The sequence below is a fragment of the Neocloeon triangulifer genome, unplaced genomic scaffold (assembly GCF_031216515.1).
Source record: "Neocloeon triangulifer isolate White Clay Creek 2 clone unplaced genomic scaffold, ASM3121651v1 ptg000014l, whole genome shotgun sequence".
NCBI lineage: Eukaryota > Metazoa > Arthropoda > Insecta > Ephemeroptera > Baetidae > Neocloeon > Neocloeon triangulifer.
In genome coordinates, this window is record NW_026775556.1 from 13,842,811 (window position 1) to 13,861,618 (window position 18,808).

General features: G+C 38.8%; 4 protein-coding genes across 8 annotated transcripts; 2 read left to right on the top strand and 2 right to left on the bottom strand.

Annotated features, from left to right (window-relative positions):
• Positions 1–689: 689 nt before the first annotated feature.
• On the bottom strand, positions 690–1,542 carry LOC132200506 (mitochondrial inner membrane protease subunit 1). 2 transcript variants are annotated; one of them, XM_059626009.1, is made up of 3 exons: positions 1,231–1,542; positions 958–1,155; positions 690–903 (listed from the first exon to the last, which is right to left on the bottom strand). In XM_059626009.1, the coding sequence occupies exons 1-3, from the start codon at positions 1,351–1,353 to the stop codon at positions 739–741; spliced, it is 486 nt and encodes a 161-aa protein (XP_059481992.1). In that variant the 5' UTR covers positions 1,354–1,542; the 3' UTR covers positions 690–738. The 2 variants fall into 2 exon arrangements, with proteins under 2 accessions (XP_059481992.1, XP_059481993.1); XM_059626010.1 differs by having other exon boundaries at positions 690–900; positions 1,231–1,540.
• Positions 1,543–1,793: 251 nt separating this feature from the next.
• Positions 1,794–12,194, top strand: LOC132200501 (protein mini spindles). 3 transcript variants are annotated; one of them, XM_059626000.1, is made up of 30 exons: positions 1,794–1,952; positions 2,510–2,578; positions 2,636–2,829; positions 2,899–3,105; positions 3,163–3,334; positions 3,401–3,748; positions 3,807–4,001; positions 4,103–4,286; positions 4,347–5,166; positions 5,226–5,409; positions 5,501–5,926; positions 5,990–6,152; positions 6,208–6,371; positions 6,433–6,606; positions 6,665–6,787; positions 6,840–6,992; positions 7,044–7,247; positions 7,299–7,434; positions 7,491–7,684; positions 7,748–7,935; positions 8,352–8,822; positions 9,087–9,245; positions 9,527–9,824; positions 9,880–10,067; positions 10,127–10,292; positions 10,362–10,529; positions 10,586–10,729; positions 10,805–10,979; positions 11,037–11,242; positions 11,298–12,194. In XM_059626000.1, the coding sequence occupies exons 2-30, from the start codon at positions 2,522–2,524 to the stop codon at positions 11,415–11,417; spliced, it is 6,381 nt and encodes a 2,126-aa protein (XP_059481983.1). In that variant the 5' UTR covers positions 1,794–1,952; positions 2,510–2,521; the 3' UTR covers positions 11,418–12,194. The 3 variants fall into 3 exon arrangements, with proteins under 3 accessions (XP_059481983.1, XP_059481984.1, XP_059481985.1); XM_059626001.1 differs by having other exon boundaries at positions 8,625–8,822; XM_059626002.1 differs by lacking the exon at positions 8,352–8,822.
• Positions 12,195–12,224: 30 nt separating this feature from the next.
• Positions 12,225–15,286, bottom strand: LOC132200503 (Bardet-Biedl syndrome 7 protein homolog). The gene is made up of 15 exons (XM_059626005.1): positions 15,127–15,286; positions 14,872–14,995; positions 14,687–14,801; positions 14,509–14,638; positions 14,264–14,460; positions 14,017–14,191; positions 13,874–13,958; positions 13,706–13,814; positions 13,533–13,650; positions 13,323–13,475; positions 13,070–13,272; positions 12,861–13,025; positions 12,700–12,809; positions 12,416–12,634; positions 12,225–12,358 (listed from the first exon to the last, which is right to left on the bottom strand). The coding sequence occupies exons 1-15, from the start codon at positions 15,226–15,228 to the stop codon at positions 12,225–12,227; spliced, it is 2,139 nt and encodes a 712-aa protein (XP_059481988.1). The 5' UTR covers positions 15,229–15,286.
• Positions 15,287–15,711: 425 nt separating this feature from the next.
• Positions 15,712–18,337, top strand: LOC132199819 (fidgetin-like protein 1). 2 transcript variants are annotated; one of them, XM_059624851.1, is made up of 9 exons: positions 15,712–15,944; positions 16,020–16,156; positions 16,217–16,776; positions 16,870–17,018; positions 17,076–17,232; positions 17,298–17,524; positions 17,609–17,723; positions 17,830–18,150; positions 18,208–18,337. In XM_059624851.1, the coding sequence occupies exons 1-9, from the start codon at positions 15,793–15,795 to the stop codon at positions 18,325–18,327; spliced, it is 1,938 nt and encodes a 645-aa protein (XP_059480834.1). In that variant the 5' UTR covers positions 15,712–15,792; the 3' UTR covers positions 18,328–18,337. The 2 variants fall into 2 exon arrangements, with proteins under 2 accessions (XP_059480834.1, XP_059480835.1); XM_059624852.1 differs by having other exon boundaries at positions 15,819–15,960.
• The last annotated feature ends 471 nt before the right edge of the window (positions 18,338–18,808 follow it).

The window sequence follows — 18,808 nt, forward strand, 5'->3', positions numbered from 1 at the left end:
TTGTTTGTCGTTGCGTGATTAGAATTAAAAATTGCAGTCCTTTGCTTTAGTAAAATTAGTTAATGAGATAAAATTATGTTTTGTGCACATGGTGCTCTGCTGTCATGTTTCATAATTATATATTTAAAAATTTAGATTTATTATTTCCCTACACTGTAGAGTTGAAAACCCAACCCAACACGTGTGAACATAGCAAGGTAGTCTCATGGTATTATACATTATATTATAATTAAATTTATTACAGCTCATACTGCCTGATTGAATTTATTGGCACCAATAAAATAAATATTTTTAAATTAATTAAAAATAAACAATCTTTTTCAATCTATTTAGAAAATAGATGTGGTGCTGGTGCTTTCTAATAGTTCTTGTTTTTTTCTTAGATTTTTTTCCACGTCAAGGCCATTAGTCGCAGTACTAATTTAATGGAATAATTCAGTTTACTTCCCCTAATTTTTTTGATTTTTTTTACTAAATTTTACTTTTAAGTAATAAAAGTATTAGAGTGATTTTTTTAATCACATTCAAGATTTCACTGAATTAAGATGCATATTGAAAAATATGATAATAGAAACAAGAAGCTCTTGTAAATCAAAATTATTATGAGCACTTGCGTTTGATTAGCTTGAACTAGCTCACAATTGGATCTTACATATAATTATCATAAATCAATGTGTATCAACTTATAATTAAAATAGAATTATGATTTATTTCATCCTCTCTGCTGCTTTTGTACAACTACTCTTCTTCTGGCTTTGTGAGCAAACATGCATCCTGAGGGGGCCAAACTCTCAAAATAGCCCTGCTGCGAATTAGACCAGCTGGCACAGGACCATAACTTCTGGAGTCTGTCGAGTTTCCTCTGTTGTCACCTTCAAGCCAGACATGACCAGGAGGAATCTGCTGTAATGAAAAAGATTTAATTTTTGCCATTTAAGGACATGTGAAGAAACCCACAATTTCTGAATAAAATCCATTCTTCACTCTATCTCCGGCAATGCCTGTGACTCTCTTGCATACAAATTGTCTTGGATCTGTGGGTGATTTGGCAACGATGATGTCTCCTCTTTTGATTTTCTGGAGTCGAGGACTTATGTGTTCAGTCAGTAAAACATTATTTGTGAACAAGGTTGGTTCCATTGACGAGCCGGAGCACTGAAAGTTGCAGGTTAAAATTAGTTACAATTAAAATGTAAAAGCACAGCTTCAAAAAAGAATAATTATACTCACGACCACAATGTCGGCAACATATTCAAATGTGCAGTGCGCGATGCAACCGTACTTGATGATGACACCTATCACCCCAAATACTCGACGGGTCAACGGGCGGAAGTTTCTTGTGAATAACCGCATGGCCGGGACGATAAATCACGATAATTTGCCTTTCTTGTTTACAAGACGCATTACTGAAGGCTTTGCGATAGAAGTTCTTCCACTACGATGTCCACTCGAGGAATAATCGGGTCAAAAAGGACAAGTCCTCAAGATCAAACACCAGCTGGCCGACTTTCAAAACAAATTCAACTTTGGCGGGCGCCATCATTATTATCTCTCACCGCCAAAAGAGGTTCTGGCAGTGCCATCTAAAATTTTATAACGAACTAACCATCTGTCAAAAGTTCCGAGTTTTCTTTATTTTCAATTATTTTTAAGGTGTTCCAAGTAAAAATGTAGTAAAAATTTATCATTATTTTTTATTTAAAAATTTTTAAAATATCATTCAGACACAAATTGCTTGTTTTTAATGCAATGCAATGCATTTAGATTAATTCAATTTGAATAGCGAGATGCGAGATCGTTAGTGGTCGTTCGCGGGCAATCCGCAACGACGAGCAGCGCAGTGGAGAACAAAAATATTCAGGGTCTGACTGCAAATAAAAGGAAACGGACATTTCCGAAGTCGCAAAGTCGCTTTTCCGCACCTCTGCACGCCGAATGCACCCGTAGCACAGGTAAGCGCTCGATTCAAGATCTAAATCTGTCCGAGAGTGGAAAAAAATTCAGCCGCCTCCACCCTCGCCCAATGCAAATGGATCAAGGCCTGACTGCCCTAGGCCGTTCTTCATGTAACGATTTTTCCCACGGGCATGAATCACGCAATTAATCGACGCATTTCACCGATTCGCGTGTGATGGACTCGAAAATTCGGCTTTATAGCCATGATCATTTGCGGTTTTCATCAATTTTTCGTCGGTTAAGATTCATGTGCGCGAACCTCGGGAGTCGCGAGTGGGCGAGTTACACAAGAGAAAACTTGTCCCGCATGTTATTTCTAAACCTGATCTTTCTGCAGCAATACCTCACAGTCAAAGTCACGCCGGGAATTCAGTCTGCCGTGAGATTTCTCGTTTTGCTTTGAGTTCCTCGAGTTCTTTCCTTGTAATCTCCTATGTACTTTATCGCTGATTCACCGTATAATTTTTAGATGGTCCAAATTAAAATCTTATCAATTGAAATTTAATAAGTACTTATCTTATAAGTTTTGTAGTTGAATCTTTTTGATTGACAGGTTTAAGTTGAAATGGAGGAGGACACTGAATTCACAAAGCTTCCTTTGGAAGAGCGATGCGTACACAAGGTCTGTAAAATTTAACCTTTATTTTTAGCTATTTGTATTTCATGGTGCGCATTGCAGTTGTGGAAGGCCAGAGTTCATGGTTACGAGGAGGCGGCCAAGCTTTTCAGACAAATCCCAGATGAAAAAGCTCCGGAGTGGAACAAATATTTGGGAATCGTCAAAAAATTCGCGGCAGACAGCAATGCAGCTGCTCAGGAGAAGGGCCTTGAAGCTATCTTGGCATACATCGAGAATGCAGGACCAGCTGGAAAGTAAGTTTTGTTCAATTGATAATTTAAAATAAATCTAATGTAATTTCAACCCAATTATTAAAAATTTAGGACGGTTGGTGAAGTTATGTCGAACATTGTAACAAAATGCTTAAGCGCACCAAGAACCAAAACCAAAGAACTTTCTCAGCAAGTTACATTGATGTATGTAGAGATTGAAAAACATGAAGCCGTAATGGAAGAGCTGATCAAAGGGTTCGATCAGAAGAATCCAAAAGTTGTGGCTGCTTGCATCAACACAGCGACTATGGCTCTTAAGTAAGTTGTACGACTTTTATGGTTGTATCTGATTTATAAAAAAATATTGTTCTGCAGCGAGTTTGGTATGAAAGTGATCAACGTCAAACCACTAGTAAAAGAGGTACCAAAATTGTTGGACCACCGAGACAAAATTGTCCGAGACGAAGGAAAAGCCTTGATAGTTGAAATTTACCGCTGGGTGGGAGTAGCCGTCAAGCCTCAACTAAGCAACCTCAAGCCAGTTCAGGTAAACAACTGGTGTAAATATTTCCTGATTTTTAGTAAGATTTAATGTGAATTGTGAATTAAATAGTTGACTGAACTGGAGGCTGAGTTTGAAAAAGTGGCTGGAGAGAAAGTTGTGCCGACTCGCTACTTGCGGTCTCAGCAGCAGAAGCAGCAGGTAGCTGCAGTAGAAGAGGGAGAGGGTGACGAGGTTGACGCTGAAGAAGAAGACGAAGCAGCTGCTCCAGCTATAGATCCGTTAGAACTAATAGATCCAGTCGACATCCTGTCTAAATTGCCCAAGGATTTCTACGAGAAACTTGAGGCCAAGAAGTGGCAGGAGAGGAAAGAGGCTATGGATGAGCTCGAGAAACTAGTCCAGAACCCAAAGCTAGAAGGTGGTGACTATGGAGAGCTCGTTAGGGCACTAAAGAAGGTATATCATAAACAAGAGACAAATTAATTGAGAAAATCTTAACATTTCAAAATTGCAGATTATTCAGAAAGACTCAAATGTGATGATTGTTGCTCTGGCTGGCAAGTGCGTGGCCGGACTTGCAAATGGATTGAAGAAGAAATTCCAGCCATATGCATCAGCATGTGTATCATGCATTTTGGAGAAATTCAAGGAGAAAAAGCAGAACGTTGTAACTGCGATGCGTGAAGCCATTGACGCTGTCACACAAAATGTATGAATTTATTACATTTAACAATTTTTTATGCCATTAATTTTACTAGAATATGAGGTTAACAGTAAAAGAAAAAATTTTAATTGCAAATTTTGTTGCAGCTGACTTTGGAAACAATGCTAGAAGATATTACTGAAGCAATTGAGAAAAATAAAAATCCCGCTGTCAAATCTGAAACTTCTTCATTCCTTACTCGCTACTTCTCCAGGTGCACCCCTCAGATGCTGGACAAGAAAATGCTAAAAGCTTATGTACCACTTCTGCTGAAAGCATTAAATGACCCTGGTATGCATTTATTTATTTTTGAAAATCTAAATTGATTAACTTGTTTTATACTTCATTTAGATGCAACAGTGCGAGACAGTGCAGCCGAAGCTTTGGGCACTGCAATGAAGGCAGTTACTGAAAAATCGATCATGCCTTTCATTGGAGATTTGGACAATATCAAGATGCAAAAGATAAAGGAGTGCTGCGAAAAGGCAGTTATGACCGTAAAAATTCCTAAGTCGGCTCGTCCTGCAACTGCGCCTGCTAAAGTGGTGGCCAAACCAGCTTCAGCCCCTCCACCAAAAAAACCGACTGGTCCCAAGAAAGTTCTCTCTGGCGGTGCAAAGGCAGCAAAACCTGCGGCAAAAAAGCAAGCTGCAGCCTCTACTGTTAGTAACTTTGAGAGGGAGATGGCTGATGAAGAAGTGGAGGCGATTGTTTCTGAACTTCTTCCACCACAGCTATTGAATGACCTTGTAGATGCTAACTGGAAGACCCGTTTAGCTGGAGCAGAACAGTTATTGCAGTTGGTGAGCAATATGGACAAGAGCGATATGCAGGCACAAGCGCTAGTTAAGACGCTGAGCCGTAAGCCTGGCCTCAAAGACAACAACTTCCAAGTTATGAAAGCAAAGTTGGACGTGGTCAAAGCAATTGCAGAGAGCCCAAAATTTACACGAACATCTGCAAACCTTTGCTTGCAAGATGTGGCTGAAAAACTTGGAGATGCGAAAACTGGCGTTGCTGCAGCTGAAGTCCTTACAACCATAGCAGATAACTTGAAGCTTGACTTTGTAGCTACTGAGGTTCTCTCATTTGGACTTAGCCAAAAAAGTCCAAAGATTCAGCAAGAATCAATGGCCTGGCTCTCAAATGCCATTAAAGAATATGGCTTTGTGTAAGTTATTTTTAACCTTAATTTAGTTGAAATTCCTTACACTTGGATTTAATTTGCAGTATTCAACCTAAACCAGTTTTGGAAAACATTAGAAAAGCTTTGGCGTCAACTAATGTGGCTGTTCGAACATCGGCTATTTCTCTTTTGTGTACTCTCTATCTCTACATGGGAGATACTTTGAGAAGGATCATGGAGTCTGAAAAGCCTGCCATAGTGCAGCAGATCAATGCTGAGTTTGATAAGGTACAGTTGGTGATATAAACTCTTGTGTTCCGTGTACCACTAATTACATGAAAGTTACATTGAGTGGCTAATTCGTACTTTTTATTTGCAGCTTGAAGGCCAACGTCCGCCAACTCCAATTAAAGGCATGACTGTTTCCACGGGAGAGGATAATTCTGAGAGTGTAGAGGATGACCAGAATCCCGATCCAGACAACTTACAAGAACTCTTGCCTCGTGTAGACATCAGTGGCCAGTTCACAGATGCCATCATCTCTCAGCTATCAGATACAAACTGGAAAATGCGAGATGAGGCACTACAGAAGGTTTCCACTATTGTGAATGCCAATGCTTATGTTACGGCCAACCTTGGCGAGCTACCAGCTGCCTTAGCAAAGCGACTAACTGACAGCAATAAAATAATTTGTCAGTCCACATTTACCATTTGCCGGCAACTCGGAGAAAAACTCGGAGCTCAATGCAAGCAGCACATAAGGACTCTCATGCCATCAATGCTGCAAGGCTTAAGTGACAGCAAGGTATGTTAAATAAATAAAAACATCAATATGAATGAAAAACAAACATTATCTTCCTTTAATCAGAGTCAGGTTAGATCACTAGCAATGGATTGCATTAAAGTATGGGCTGAACAAAGTGGACTGAAGGAGATTTATGAAGGCGAAATGATTGCTGATGCACTCAAGACTGGCAATCCATTCTTAAAAGCGGAGCTTTTCCAGTGGATGGCGGAGAGTCTAACTAATGGTAGTTTATTATAATAAACTTTGAGCAGCAAAATAATCACTAGATTTATAAACAGCAAAGAAAATTTCAAAAGAAGATCTTATTGCCACCCTCCCTCACTTGATGGCTGCAGTGGAGGACAGGAATGCTGATGTGAGGAAAAATGCGCAGGACGCTGTTCTTCCCATAATGATTCACGTTGGCTTCGAACCAATGGCTCGACAGAGTCAAAAGCTATCTGTGAGTGACTGATATATTTAAGCTCTATTTATGAAAAAAATATTAAAAAAAAAAAAAACAGGCTGCCAGCAGAACAGCTGTTACAACCATGTTGGAAAAAGCCCGAGCTAGTTTGCCTGCTAAGCCAGCAGCTCCTCCCAAAGCTGCTGCAAAGGGCGCTCCAGCTAAAGGCAAGCTTGCTCCTCCAGCAGCAGCTCCTGCCAAAATCAACACAAATACAATTACAAAGTCCAAGGTAAAATTAAAAATTTTTGATGCAATCATATTCTATAACCAGATTTAATATTAAATAGCCAACCATTGCAAAGCCATCAGCAACCAGCCGCAATAAAAAGGAAGATGATCAAGATCTGTCACCACTCTTACAAGTGAACAATCTCAAAACTCAGAGGATGGCTGATGAACAAAAATTAAGGGTCAGTACTATTTGCTTATAATTATTATTTATAGCAAATTGACACTTACCAGGTCTTAAAATGGAATTTCACAACTCCGCGGGATGAGTTTGTTGACCTTTTGAAAGATCAAATGACAACCGCAGCTGTGAACAAATCTCTCATGGATAAAATGTTCCATAATGACTTTAAGTTTCACCTCAAAGCTATTGACGCTTTGAATGAGGTAAATTAAATAATCTGTTGCCCAATTTTATACTTAAGTTTTGTCTCTTAGTTCCTCAATGTGAATCCTCAAGCCACTGTGAGCAACTTGGACCTGATTCTGAAGTGGTTAACACTTAGATTCTTTGACACCAACCCCTCCGTTCTTCTGAGGGGCCTGGAGTACCTGCTCACAGTTTTTGCAATGCTGGCAGAGGATGGTTACAATATGCCTGAAATGGAAGCCTCCTCTTTCATCCCTTACCTAATTTTAAAGGTCAGTTTAGTATTTTTTTTAAGTATTAACTCTAATGTAGTGCTAAAACAGTCCGGCGACCCCAAAGACACAGTTCGTAACGGTGTCAAGAACATCATGCACCAAATCACTTTGATTTACCCCTGCAGTAGGCTCTTTGCATATGTGATGGAGGGTCTCAAATCAAAGAACTCGAGGCAGAGAACAGGTAATAGAAGTGAAATGGGAATAAGTTATTTTTATTATTGACAAACCATCCCGCAGAGTGCTTGGAGGAATTAGGTCTGCTGATTGATAACTACGGCATCAGTGTCAGTCAGCCAACACCTGCAGCTGCTCTCAAAGAAATTGCCAGACAAATTTCAGATAGGGACAATTCTGTACGAACTGCTGCTCTCAACTGTGTGGTGCAAGCTTGGCACCAAGAGGGTGAAAAAATCTACAAGATGATCGGACAGGTACATACATATAAAATTTATATTATGTGACATTTCACAAGCTAAATCACATTTTTTCCTTAGATCTCTGACAAAGAATTGTCTCTACTGCAAGAACGTATCAAGCGTGCTGGAAAAACGCGACCTGTGATTAAGACGGCTGTGGAGGTAGCTGCAAGCAGGCCAACAAAGGCTGTCAGGCCAAATGCTGTTGCACAGGAGGTCGCTGAACGGTACTCGGAGCCAGAGGAAGTTGTCGAACCCACTTATAGGTACACTTAAAAATTTGCATGTAGATGTTTCCTCTACTCTCTAAACACCATGAATAATTGTATTTAAAACTTTCTTTAGCTACACTTGTTTCTGCATTATTAATAAATGTTACGCTCTACACTTAAATTATGAGATTAACAAATTTGATAACAACTGTAAAATCTAAATCTAAACTATCTTATTTTTTTTAGCTCATCTTGCTAGCGTAGAAATTGTGCAACTTCTCAATTAATGAAAATTGTATTTTTGATTGTATTACAACAAAGTTTATATTCTTTTGTTAAAAAATATGCACGTTATCAAGATGAGTTATAAGATTACTTCTAATTCAAAATTTACTCATTTTAAATGTCCTATGCTTTTTTTGATAAATAATTGCATGTTCCACTAATGGAATTTAACCCCATTATATCAGTAACGTTGCCAACGAGACACACCCAGCTGACAGCAGTTTGTTGACTAATTTTGCCAACGAGGGTGATGTGACCATGATCACCAATCCCAACAGCACGTACACATTACCAGTTATTCACAACAAACGCCTGCTCCTCAGTCCAATAGCATCCTCAAGCCCTAAGCGCGCCAGGACCTTACAAGTAAATAGTCCTGCCGCGCAAATAAGCACGCTTGATCAAAATGAGCCAGTTGAAAGTTTGCGGCAAATTCCTGAGGAAAATATTGCCCCCAGTTACGAAGATTTGACTGAGGCGGGTAGCAGTGCCCTCAGTAGCAGAACAGGCAGTGTTGAAGAAATCATCCTATCGAGTGGCAGCAGTCTCGAGGTTCTCAATCCAAGAGGTTCCAACTCGTTGGATTCAATCAAGAGAAATTTGCTTCTACTTGACCTTCGTATGAATCGTCTTGGGGACTCTCCTGTTTCCAGCAAGTCAGTCAGAGCGAGTGGTTGGAAAACTAACTTGGTTTTGAGAAAAGATTTTCCTCACAGGGCATGGTTTTAATGTTAGTTGTTGGTATGGAAGAAGGACCTTAACAATTAAATTTTTGGTTGGTTTTCATTAACGAAATTTTACTGCGTTGATGGTATAAGATATTGACCTTGATATTGGTGTGTGCTGTGTTTTGATTTCAGTAACTTTTTTGCAATGTCAATGAATGTTTTACTCATGCAATCAATTCCTATCTCCCACAGAGCTAATCCATCACATCGTCAACGTCCAATTTCTGCAGCCTTTCGTCTTGATTATGACTTGCTTGAAGATTTGGAGAACGGGCCGTCCGTCAAGGCTCCACAGTTGTTGAAAATGGATCTTGATGACATTGGAAATGACGTCCGTATGCCCAGGCTTGAGTAAGTAACAGAAAACGTCATTTTGTCAGTCTTCTGAATTCAATTTTTTTTTGCTCTATCTAGTGTTAATCAATTAAAAGTTCACTAGAGTTACTGTTTACTTGTATAATTTTACTCGTCTCTTGCTTTTCGAAACATTTAAGGATTGACACAATCTCAGATCACTTTTTAGATCTTTGTCCATCCTTGCAATCCGTGGATATTATCAACTGAGATATTTTTCTCAAGAGAAGCAATAAAAAATAATACTAATTTTCTCTTTATATTCATTCAACTTTTAGTCCCGCAAAGCACATGATTACCTCGCCGTTGACAAACCGTTCTGGTGCAACGGCGACAGTAGAACTACACATTGGTCGGCTCTGCAACCACAACCTGGATCGTAGCATCGAAGCCTGCAAGGAAGTAGAAATGATGATGCGGCGAGAGGCATCCAGCAAGACTCTAGTGGCGATGACTGACCAGGTTCTTGTTGCAATCACCAACCAGCTGCAAGTGCTACAGAAGGCCACCGCTGAGACACATGATCTTCAGCTCATGAGTGTAAACTACACGCTACTCATCGCCATACTCCGATCTGTAATATCTGAAACAAATTTTTGACACCATACAACATGCACTCATTAAATTTCAGATATTTTCAAGTCCTCAGATGGCAACTCGTGCATCACAAGCTGTAATTCGTGATGTCATGAGTTCACTTCTGCTAATGCTGGTCGAACAAAAGCTCGAGCGATTTAACACCGAGGATCAAATTGTGCGCCTCACCAATTCGCTTGTGGTGCGCATCATTGAAAATGCAGACCACACCAGACTTGTCACGTAAGACCAACATTTACAGAGCATCTAGAATATTTGCATATTAAAATTTTATTTTGCAGCGCGCAAGTTCGAATGCTTCACGACTGCATCAGCAATCCAAATACTCACCCAAAGTTCACTGAGCTGGTTATGAAAAGTTTGTGGAAGGTGATGCGTGTTATTGAGCAGTGGCAGGAGCAGCTTGACCTTGCTGCAGTTCTTAGGGAGGTTAACCATTTTCTTGTGGTAAGTGTTGATCATTATATATATATATATATATATCATAAGTACTTACAATGATATTGCTTGAAATAGGATTTCCCAAGTCACACTTGGAGGGACAGAAAAGATTTGACCCCATTGAAAACAATCAAAACGCTTGTGCACACAATGGTACAGTTCAAGGGCGCCACACTTCTCACTTATTTAAACAAAGAAGACACTTGCAACGAGCTTAGTAAAATTGTCAACAAATACATAAGCGTAAGTCTTTCTAATAAATTAAAATTTTGACTAGAAAATAAATTAATTTTTAATAGACGAGTGCACCGAAACTAGGCGATAGGCCTGCTGCTCCTAGAGAACAACAGCAGCTAGCTTCTCCTCATAGACTCTCCAAGACGACACACCACCAGTTGTCTGCCATTTTTAAGAAAATTGGATCCAAAGACCAAACCAGAGAGGTAATTAGATTATAAATTTAATGCTGTTTAAATCAACTTGGCTAATATGTTAATCTATTATTCAATTTTTTTCAGGGGTTAGAGCAGTTGTATGACTTTCAGAAGATGAACCCTGATGCTGACATTGCGCCCTTTTTGGAAAAAGCCTCACAGTTCTTCCAAGAATATATTGAGAAAGGACTCAAGACCATTGAAACTGATCGCAGTCGCCAGGGCAGCACAGCTGCCAGTTCCATATCCTCACCTCAAGGTAAGTCAAATTTAATTTGTGCTGCCAACTCAAATTTACTGTAAATTAAAATGACAGAAACACCCAGTGAAAGTGGAGTAGAGCTTGGCTTGTATTTGAGGCAACAAAATAGTGAGGATGGCGACATGATTCCAGCGTCTGACAAGGCTAATTACTACAAAGAGAAGCTAAAGGCACTTCAGCACAAGGCTGGCCTTGGCGCTAATGAGGAATCCATGGACAACAGGGTTGATGACATGAACCGCAACCATGCCCAAAAAGAGGTAAATGTAATTCTTCTCAACAAAATATTAGTTGGCTTACACTTCCTTCTTTTAGTTGCTGGACAATTTGCCTCGTAGTGTACTGGGCGAGTCAAATTTGAGCAGTCCTCCAAAGCAGACAGATGCTGCTAGTCTGGAGCTGATCAAACAACGTCTAGAAAGGCTGAAGCGGTAGATGGATAAGTTTTGTAAGTGGAAAGAGGCGCGCCGCTTGTATACTTATAATACGTACCTTTGGTCCACAACCCCTCTTCACCCCTGCCAGCTGGTAAGAAATGAACCATACCTTTACTGTCTCTCTACCAGTCAACGAACACCATAGATTCTTTGTTGTCCCCGAATCTCTCTCGGTATTGGTTCAACCTGTTCACTCCTGAATTTGTTAATGTTGCTGCTGTATTACTCATTTAAAAGAACTGATTTGTTTGATTCCAATTAACGCAGATTAAAACGAATATTAACAATAATATGTTTTAGTAAAGAAATTGCATTTTGCTTACAAGCTTAATTAGCTAATTAATAAACTGATAAGACAGTAATTTTATTTAAAGAGATTTATTAATTTTTTCTTTTTGTATTCAAGTAAAAGAGTAGACAACGTAGAATCGGTAAAACGAGTTTTTCTGCTGCTACTTAAATCACCTCGAGTACCTCGAATCTTGATCATTTTTTAATTGGAAATGTTTGGCATGTCAGGGCTTAATGTCAATTGTGTTGTTTGCACAAAAGTTAACGAGATTGTTGCAAAGTAAAATAAGCTCTCTTCTTGATCTGTTTCTTCATATTTGGAACTGTGCCAGCCACGAACGAATCGAATTGAGCCCTGCATGACCGACCAAAAATCAGTTGAAACTATAATGAAGTAATCAATAGATAACACTATATTATTAATGCTACTAGGTGATTAACTCAAACTTAGCTCTAATAATAAAGTAATATGTTTTAATATCAATCATGAGACTTTTTTTATTATAAAATGCCTTTATTGCTCAAAAAATTCCTCCAGTGTCTGAATGTCCTTGTAGCTGTCCAACAGCTCCAATAACTGCGGCACCTTTGCTCTTGCATTTCCACTTCGAAACTTTCCAATATCCATGAACAAATCACAAATCATAGCTGCAAATTAGAAAATAGTGGATTTTATTATCAGATTTTGATTTTAAATTTTCCTACATTTAAGTCGTTGCAACTGATCTGGCTGTCGTTTCATGTTCTCCGTGAGTTGCAATTCGCGTTCAAGTATAAGTTGATACTGCTCAGGCAGATTTACACCTTGTTGCTTTAGTTCATGCAGCGGCACCAGCAAAGCGGCGTCATTTGCAATTTGACGTTGTGTTGCCAACAATGGATGTAACAATCTTAGCATGTGTGCCGTACTTTCTGGGTGGATTTCTAGATTTTTCACAAATGAGTGATTTTTTTATTATTTAATTTTCAGACGTAATCGTTTTTTTTACCACAGGAAATGTCTAGTTCAATATTTTTCGCAGTGGCTTCTTTTGTTAAAATGTCTTTAAGAACGGCTATGGTGCTCATGCTGTCAGCTTTGAACTCGGCCTTGCCTTTCCTGTTTTTTTATTTCAAAGAATTGATAAATTGAATTCATTCAAAGTCTTACATATAGACACAGTGAAGAACAGTGTTAAGAGAAGCATTTTTATAAGACAGGACGCCCTCAGGGGTCAGTGGAACTTTTTCTGGCACCTCAGGGACGCACAATCCAATCCACGAGTGCACCTCGGCCAAGCTGAACTCGCCCGTCAACCGCAGTGAATTATATGGCCTGAACTTATTTATAAATTATTATTATTTAACATAAACTGTAACCTGTCTAAAGCCAGGTCATGACTGCGTTGATGCAGCGACAGGGGTTTGATGGGATACTTGATTAGTCTACAGCACTTGGGTTGCATAGACACGGTTACGTAGGCGCGCAGTTCTCCAGCGCGGCCCTCGGTTGTTTGCACTTTGACCTCCAATCGGGTCGTGTTAACCTGGCAGCGATAGGTGACCAGCAGATGGTTTCCGCTCTGATTATTTTCCCCTTTGAATCATATTTTCCATTTTTATTTATTTTTACCTCTGGGTCACTCGCGCTGTGGCTAACAACAGCAGAATTGCGCTCTACGTCCAAAATCAGCAGCGGCGTGTTGCTTTGGATGAGAACGTTATCGATTGGTGTCTGAACCTCAATCGACAAAAGGTAAACGGCCTCGTTTTGAATGAGGGTGAACTAAAAATTTAAGCTAAGATTATATTTGCGCTATTTTAAATTTGCATAATTTTCCACTTTGTCGTTGATTTCAATGTTGGGCACGATTGATAGTGCGTCTGGCTTGCTTTGCGTTGTCTGCTTATACTTTTCTCGCTCTCGCATCACTTTTTGCTCTATATCATCGATTTCCATTCTGACAAAGTCAAATTATAATTTATGAATTAATCAATATTTTTCTTCAATATTACCGCAGTTGCTGGAGGCGCTCTTGCATTTCCACGGACATATTTGTTGGGCCGTCACCCTGCCGCAAATCAATGCTTTCTTTGCTTTCCGTCGTCAAACCGAAAAACCAGCCTTTATAATATAACAAATAATAATAAATTTAAGGTTGGGTCTTAAAAGCGCTTAAACACCTGTGTAGGTAACTGCAATTATTTCAGGATACTCGGCGCTACTCACAAATCCAGCTTGAATGGACACAATGCTCTCGCTACAAGACTGCAAGATAAAATAATTTTAAAAATTTTGCCAACATTAACGAGTCGAATAATTGTACGTAGGAGGCTCTCTTCACGGGCAGTTCCTGCATCTCGTCAAATGCGTATACCTCGATGAGACCATCGTCTCGGCCAACAATTAACTCTTTCTGTCCGTCTCCAGTCATATCAAAGTGTGTCATGCAATTGACGCCACCGTTGGTGCTCTCCATCACCCAACGCACTAATGGTTGACTAAAAATTAATTAACAATTAAGTTGAATTATTTCATATTATTGACATTATTGTATATTGTATTTATTTTACAATCCAAAAGAGACAAGTCCGATGCTGCCGTCTTGTGCGCCATACAATACTTCAATTCCATTTAAGCCACCGTCACCGTTTTCCAGTTGCATGGTTGAAGGCCGTCCTGAGATTTCAGCAATCACGGTTTGCTTTTTGTCTGTCACCATCCGCAGTGTCCGGTCCTCACAGGCTATTACCGTTCTTACTGGTTGGTTCTGATTAAAAGGAGAGTATTAACTAATTTCAATGTTATCAAAGCATACATTCGGTGCTGGCAAATTAATTATGTCCGTAATTTTGTCCGCAAATGTGGCGTTCAGCTTTTCAGCACAATCGGCGTAGTGTTGAAAGGAGTGGAACGTTGCAACCATTAAATCGCTTCCTGAAATGCTCCTGTGAATGATTTTTAGTGTTTTCTCTTTCATTTTAAACTTGCTTTACATGTGCTGTATAGGTTCAGTAAGTGTTGTTTCAAACGCGAGGAAAAGTTTTCCTTTTTTGTTGTAACCCTTAATCTCATTATTTGAAGCCACAAAAATTTTGTCTTGAATTTGATCTAGAATTAAAATTAATTTTGAAGTTTAAAATATTTAATTACAACGTAAATTATAATTTAAAAATCCTACCTCTCACTCCGCCTAGCTCAAGTCCATTGATTTTTCTCCCAGGCAAAGATTTGAAGGTATGCACCAGATTCCCCTTCTTAATGTTAAAAATTTGCACAACGCCATCATGACTTCCTAGTGCAATCTGAGGCATAATTTCAAATAAAATTTTGTAAGTTTTGATCCTTTAATTAATCATAAAAAATTTACACACATTAATTTTTAAATTTTATAAATTTTAAATTTGTTATTAAATTATAAATTCGAAATTTTCACCTTTTGCTGACCCTTTCCTTCGGGATTGGGAATAATTTTCATGGTATGTCGTGAAGTTGGTCCCACAAGAGAGTAGTCGATGCGATTCAATGGAATCTCCATGATCAATTCTCGTAAACTATATAAAGTGAAAATTTTTTATGCCCGCGCCCCATGCGCTTCTTCCTTCGCGGTTCGCGCAAAAAAGAGCCAAAATTACATTCCAATACATATATGTACCAACATAATAAGCTCATGAAAACTCGGGAAATTTTCATATTTTTCGAACGTATTCTGGATGATAATATAAAAAAACCATATAATGCTTGCAAATTAAATAAATTAGGTGATTTTTAGGTAAAACCAAGATTTTATTTAACTCTTATTTACAGAATCAGTTCATTTTTAGGTTGGTCACATTTGATTATGAAAGAAACAGGTGATTTTTGCGTCTTTATAGAGAGAGTAAAAATGGGAGACGCGAACGACCAACGCCCCCTTTTTCGGCACAATACTTACACCAATCAGCGACGACAAGACAAATGACTAACGCCATCGCTGATTGGTGTAAGTGTTGTGGCGAAAAAGGGGGCGTTGGTCGTTCGCGTCTCCAATGCCCAGAGGGAGAAAACATTAAATCTGATAACGCTGAAAGGGCATTATTTACGATTATTTAAGCAACTAAAAATGTATTCGCCGGATTCAGATTCACCGTTTTGCCACCTTGTTCAAAAAACCCTGTTTGACAACGATCCAAACAACTCGATTGCATCGCAACAAAAGCATTTCCGTGCTCTACGTTCGCTGAGCGCAATAAACTTCCACAAAGCCCTTGAACAGTAATTATTTCTTTATGTATTCTCTACACTAATTTTATCAAAGATAAGTAATTAATTAAACCTTAAAAATTCTAGACATGATGCTATTTTGTCCTCTGAAGTGCTTGACGCGACACTAAAAAAATATTTTGAAGCTGTTGATGCCAAATCGACTGGTCTGATTTCGACTGTGGTCAAAGATGCTGTCAAGAAAGTGGATGGGAAAATGAAAGGTTTAAAAATTGATAAATAATTTAAATATATTTAACGTATTATTTTATTTTGCTTTGCAGTGGACAGATCTTCCTGGCAGTCTGGATTATCTAATTTAAAAGCTGTTTCTGTGGTTGAAGAAAAGAAGCCAAGTGAAAAGGAGGTACAAGAATGGCACAGAAAAGTGACTGAGAGTATGAAACGGGTGCAGCAGATGAACCTGGGTTGTGATTCTATTAGAGCACCTAAGAGGAAGATCAGTCCAAGTCAGGAAGATGGACCCGAGTTTCCAGCTCTTCCGCCCAGACCATCATTTGAACCGAAGTCAAGCAAGACTTCAAATTTCGTCCATCGAGAGCCAATGTTTGGAATCCAAAAGGTGGAGCAGCAGAAAATAGACACCTTTTTTAAAGCTCCTGCGAAACCAAGCCAGTGGAATAGGCAGAAAAGCTTCGAGTCAGCAGCCCTTGAGGATGAAGCTCCTCAATGGACCAAAAACACAAATTTTGCCAGCTCAAGTACCAGCGATCAACAGCCCTTGAGTCGTTTTAGTGCAAACCAAAACCAAGTATCTGCGAGAACCTTCATTGCACCTTCAGCACCTCAGAGTGCAGCTTTTAAAACAGCCAGAGTAGAACTGGTAATTTTATAGCAATAATATTTTTTTTTTACAAAATTGAGTTTTTTATTTTTTAAATAAAATGCATTTTTTTTTTTTTTTTTAAATATTTAGGCCGCTCAGAATATCAAGAAGTATGGCCACTCTGGAGGAGTTCTTGAAGATCCACAACCAAAGAAACGAAGCTTGGGAGGTAGACGAGGCCCTCCTCCCTCCAGCAGTAATAAGTTTGTGCCTCACAAGTCTGCTTTTGGAGAAGAATCGTATGTTACTTTAAGATTTATTATGCAATTATTTTAGGTTCTCCCATAATATTTAAGGAAATCTGAAGGTGAAATGGAGGACGAAATGGACGAGAGGCTTAAGAACATTGCTCCTGAAATGATAAAAATGATTCGGAATGAAATAATGGACATAGGAAAGCCAGTTACATGGGATGACATTGCTGGCCTTGAATCGGCAAAGAATACCATTCAGGTTGGTTTCTTTATCAAGAAAATTTAGGCTAGAACGTCTCAAATTTGTCATTTTGATAATTGCAGGAAATAGTCGTCTGGCCATTATTGCGGCCTGATATTTTTGCTGGCTTAAGGGGACCACCAAAAGGCATTCTTCTGTTCGGGCCTCCAGGCACAGGCAAAACCCTGATTGGAAAATGCATTGCGTCGCAGTCAAAGTCAACTTTCTTCAGCATTAGTGCCTCGTCCCTAACGTCCAAGTGGGTTGGAGAGGGAGAGAAAATGGTCAGAGCGCTGTTTGCAGTAGCAAGGTACTTTATTTTTTTTCTGCATAATATATAATACATAATAATTATACCAGATTAACATTTGTGAGTAATTGTATGGGATTTCAGGTGCCATCAACCAGCTGTGATTTTCATAGATGAAATTGACTCGCTTCTGTCTTCAAGAAGTGAGACCGAGCATGAGAGTTCGAGGCGTATAAAAACTGAGTTCCTTGTCCAGCTAGTATGGAATTTTATTTTACTGTTTTATTTATTAAAAATAATTTTAATAATCGTGACAGTTTCATTTTAATTAATTTTTGAACAAATTTTTTGCTCTGCTAAATCAGGATGGTGCCACTACTGCAGATGATGAGCGCATCCTTGTTGTGGGAGCAACAAACCGACCCCAAGAACTGGACGAAGCTGCTCGTCGGCGCTTAGTTAAACGCCTATATGTTCCTCTTCCCGATGCTAAAGCTCGTGGACAAATTATTTCAAACCTGATGGCTAAGCAGAGCTGCAGCCTTACTGAGGATGAGGTACATCATGTGGCGAAGCTGGCTGAGGGTTTCTCTGGTGCCGACATGCGCGACCTTTGTCGAGAAGCTGCGTACGGGCCTATCAGATCCATCACAGAGACTCAAATGGAGCACATCCACGCTAGCCAGGTGAAATAAAAATAAATATTATTTTGTATCAAGATTATTAAACTACTGATTTTGAAGGTTCGTTCAGTGACACTAGCAGATTTCAAGGTGGCTTTGCAGCAAGTTAGGCCAAGTGTGTCTGGAAAGGATTTGAAGAGTTACGAGGATTGGAACAAGACCTATGGCTATGGAAGCTGATTTTTTTAAATAAAGGGTATTCCCAATAACACAAGAAATGATTCTCTTACAATTGCTTTTAAGATTCTGGTGCAAAAAAGCAACTTGCGAAACGATTTTTCTAATGTTTCTAGAAAGAATTATTATATTTTTTGCAGATGCTTTGTGAGAGTTTTTTGGCGGGCATTCAGATTTGTTTCACCAGGATCATTAATGAGAAGTTAACAATTGTTGCTAGAGCATTGTTTCTTGCGATAATAGAGATCATACTATAAAATAAATAAATATAAAAGTTAATTTCAACATCTCTTGTGAATATTATTTTTATTAATATTTGATACTTTAATACTAGCTGTTAGTGGTTTAATTTAGTAGGATTATTTTATGCCAAAGACAAGTGAAATAAGAATATTGAATTTAAAATTAAAAAAGAATTTTTCCTAAATTTGTTGTTAATTTTATTTAAAGAAATCAGAATTAAAGCGGTCAATATTTTTTGTCA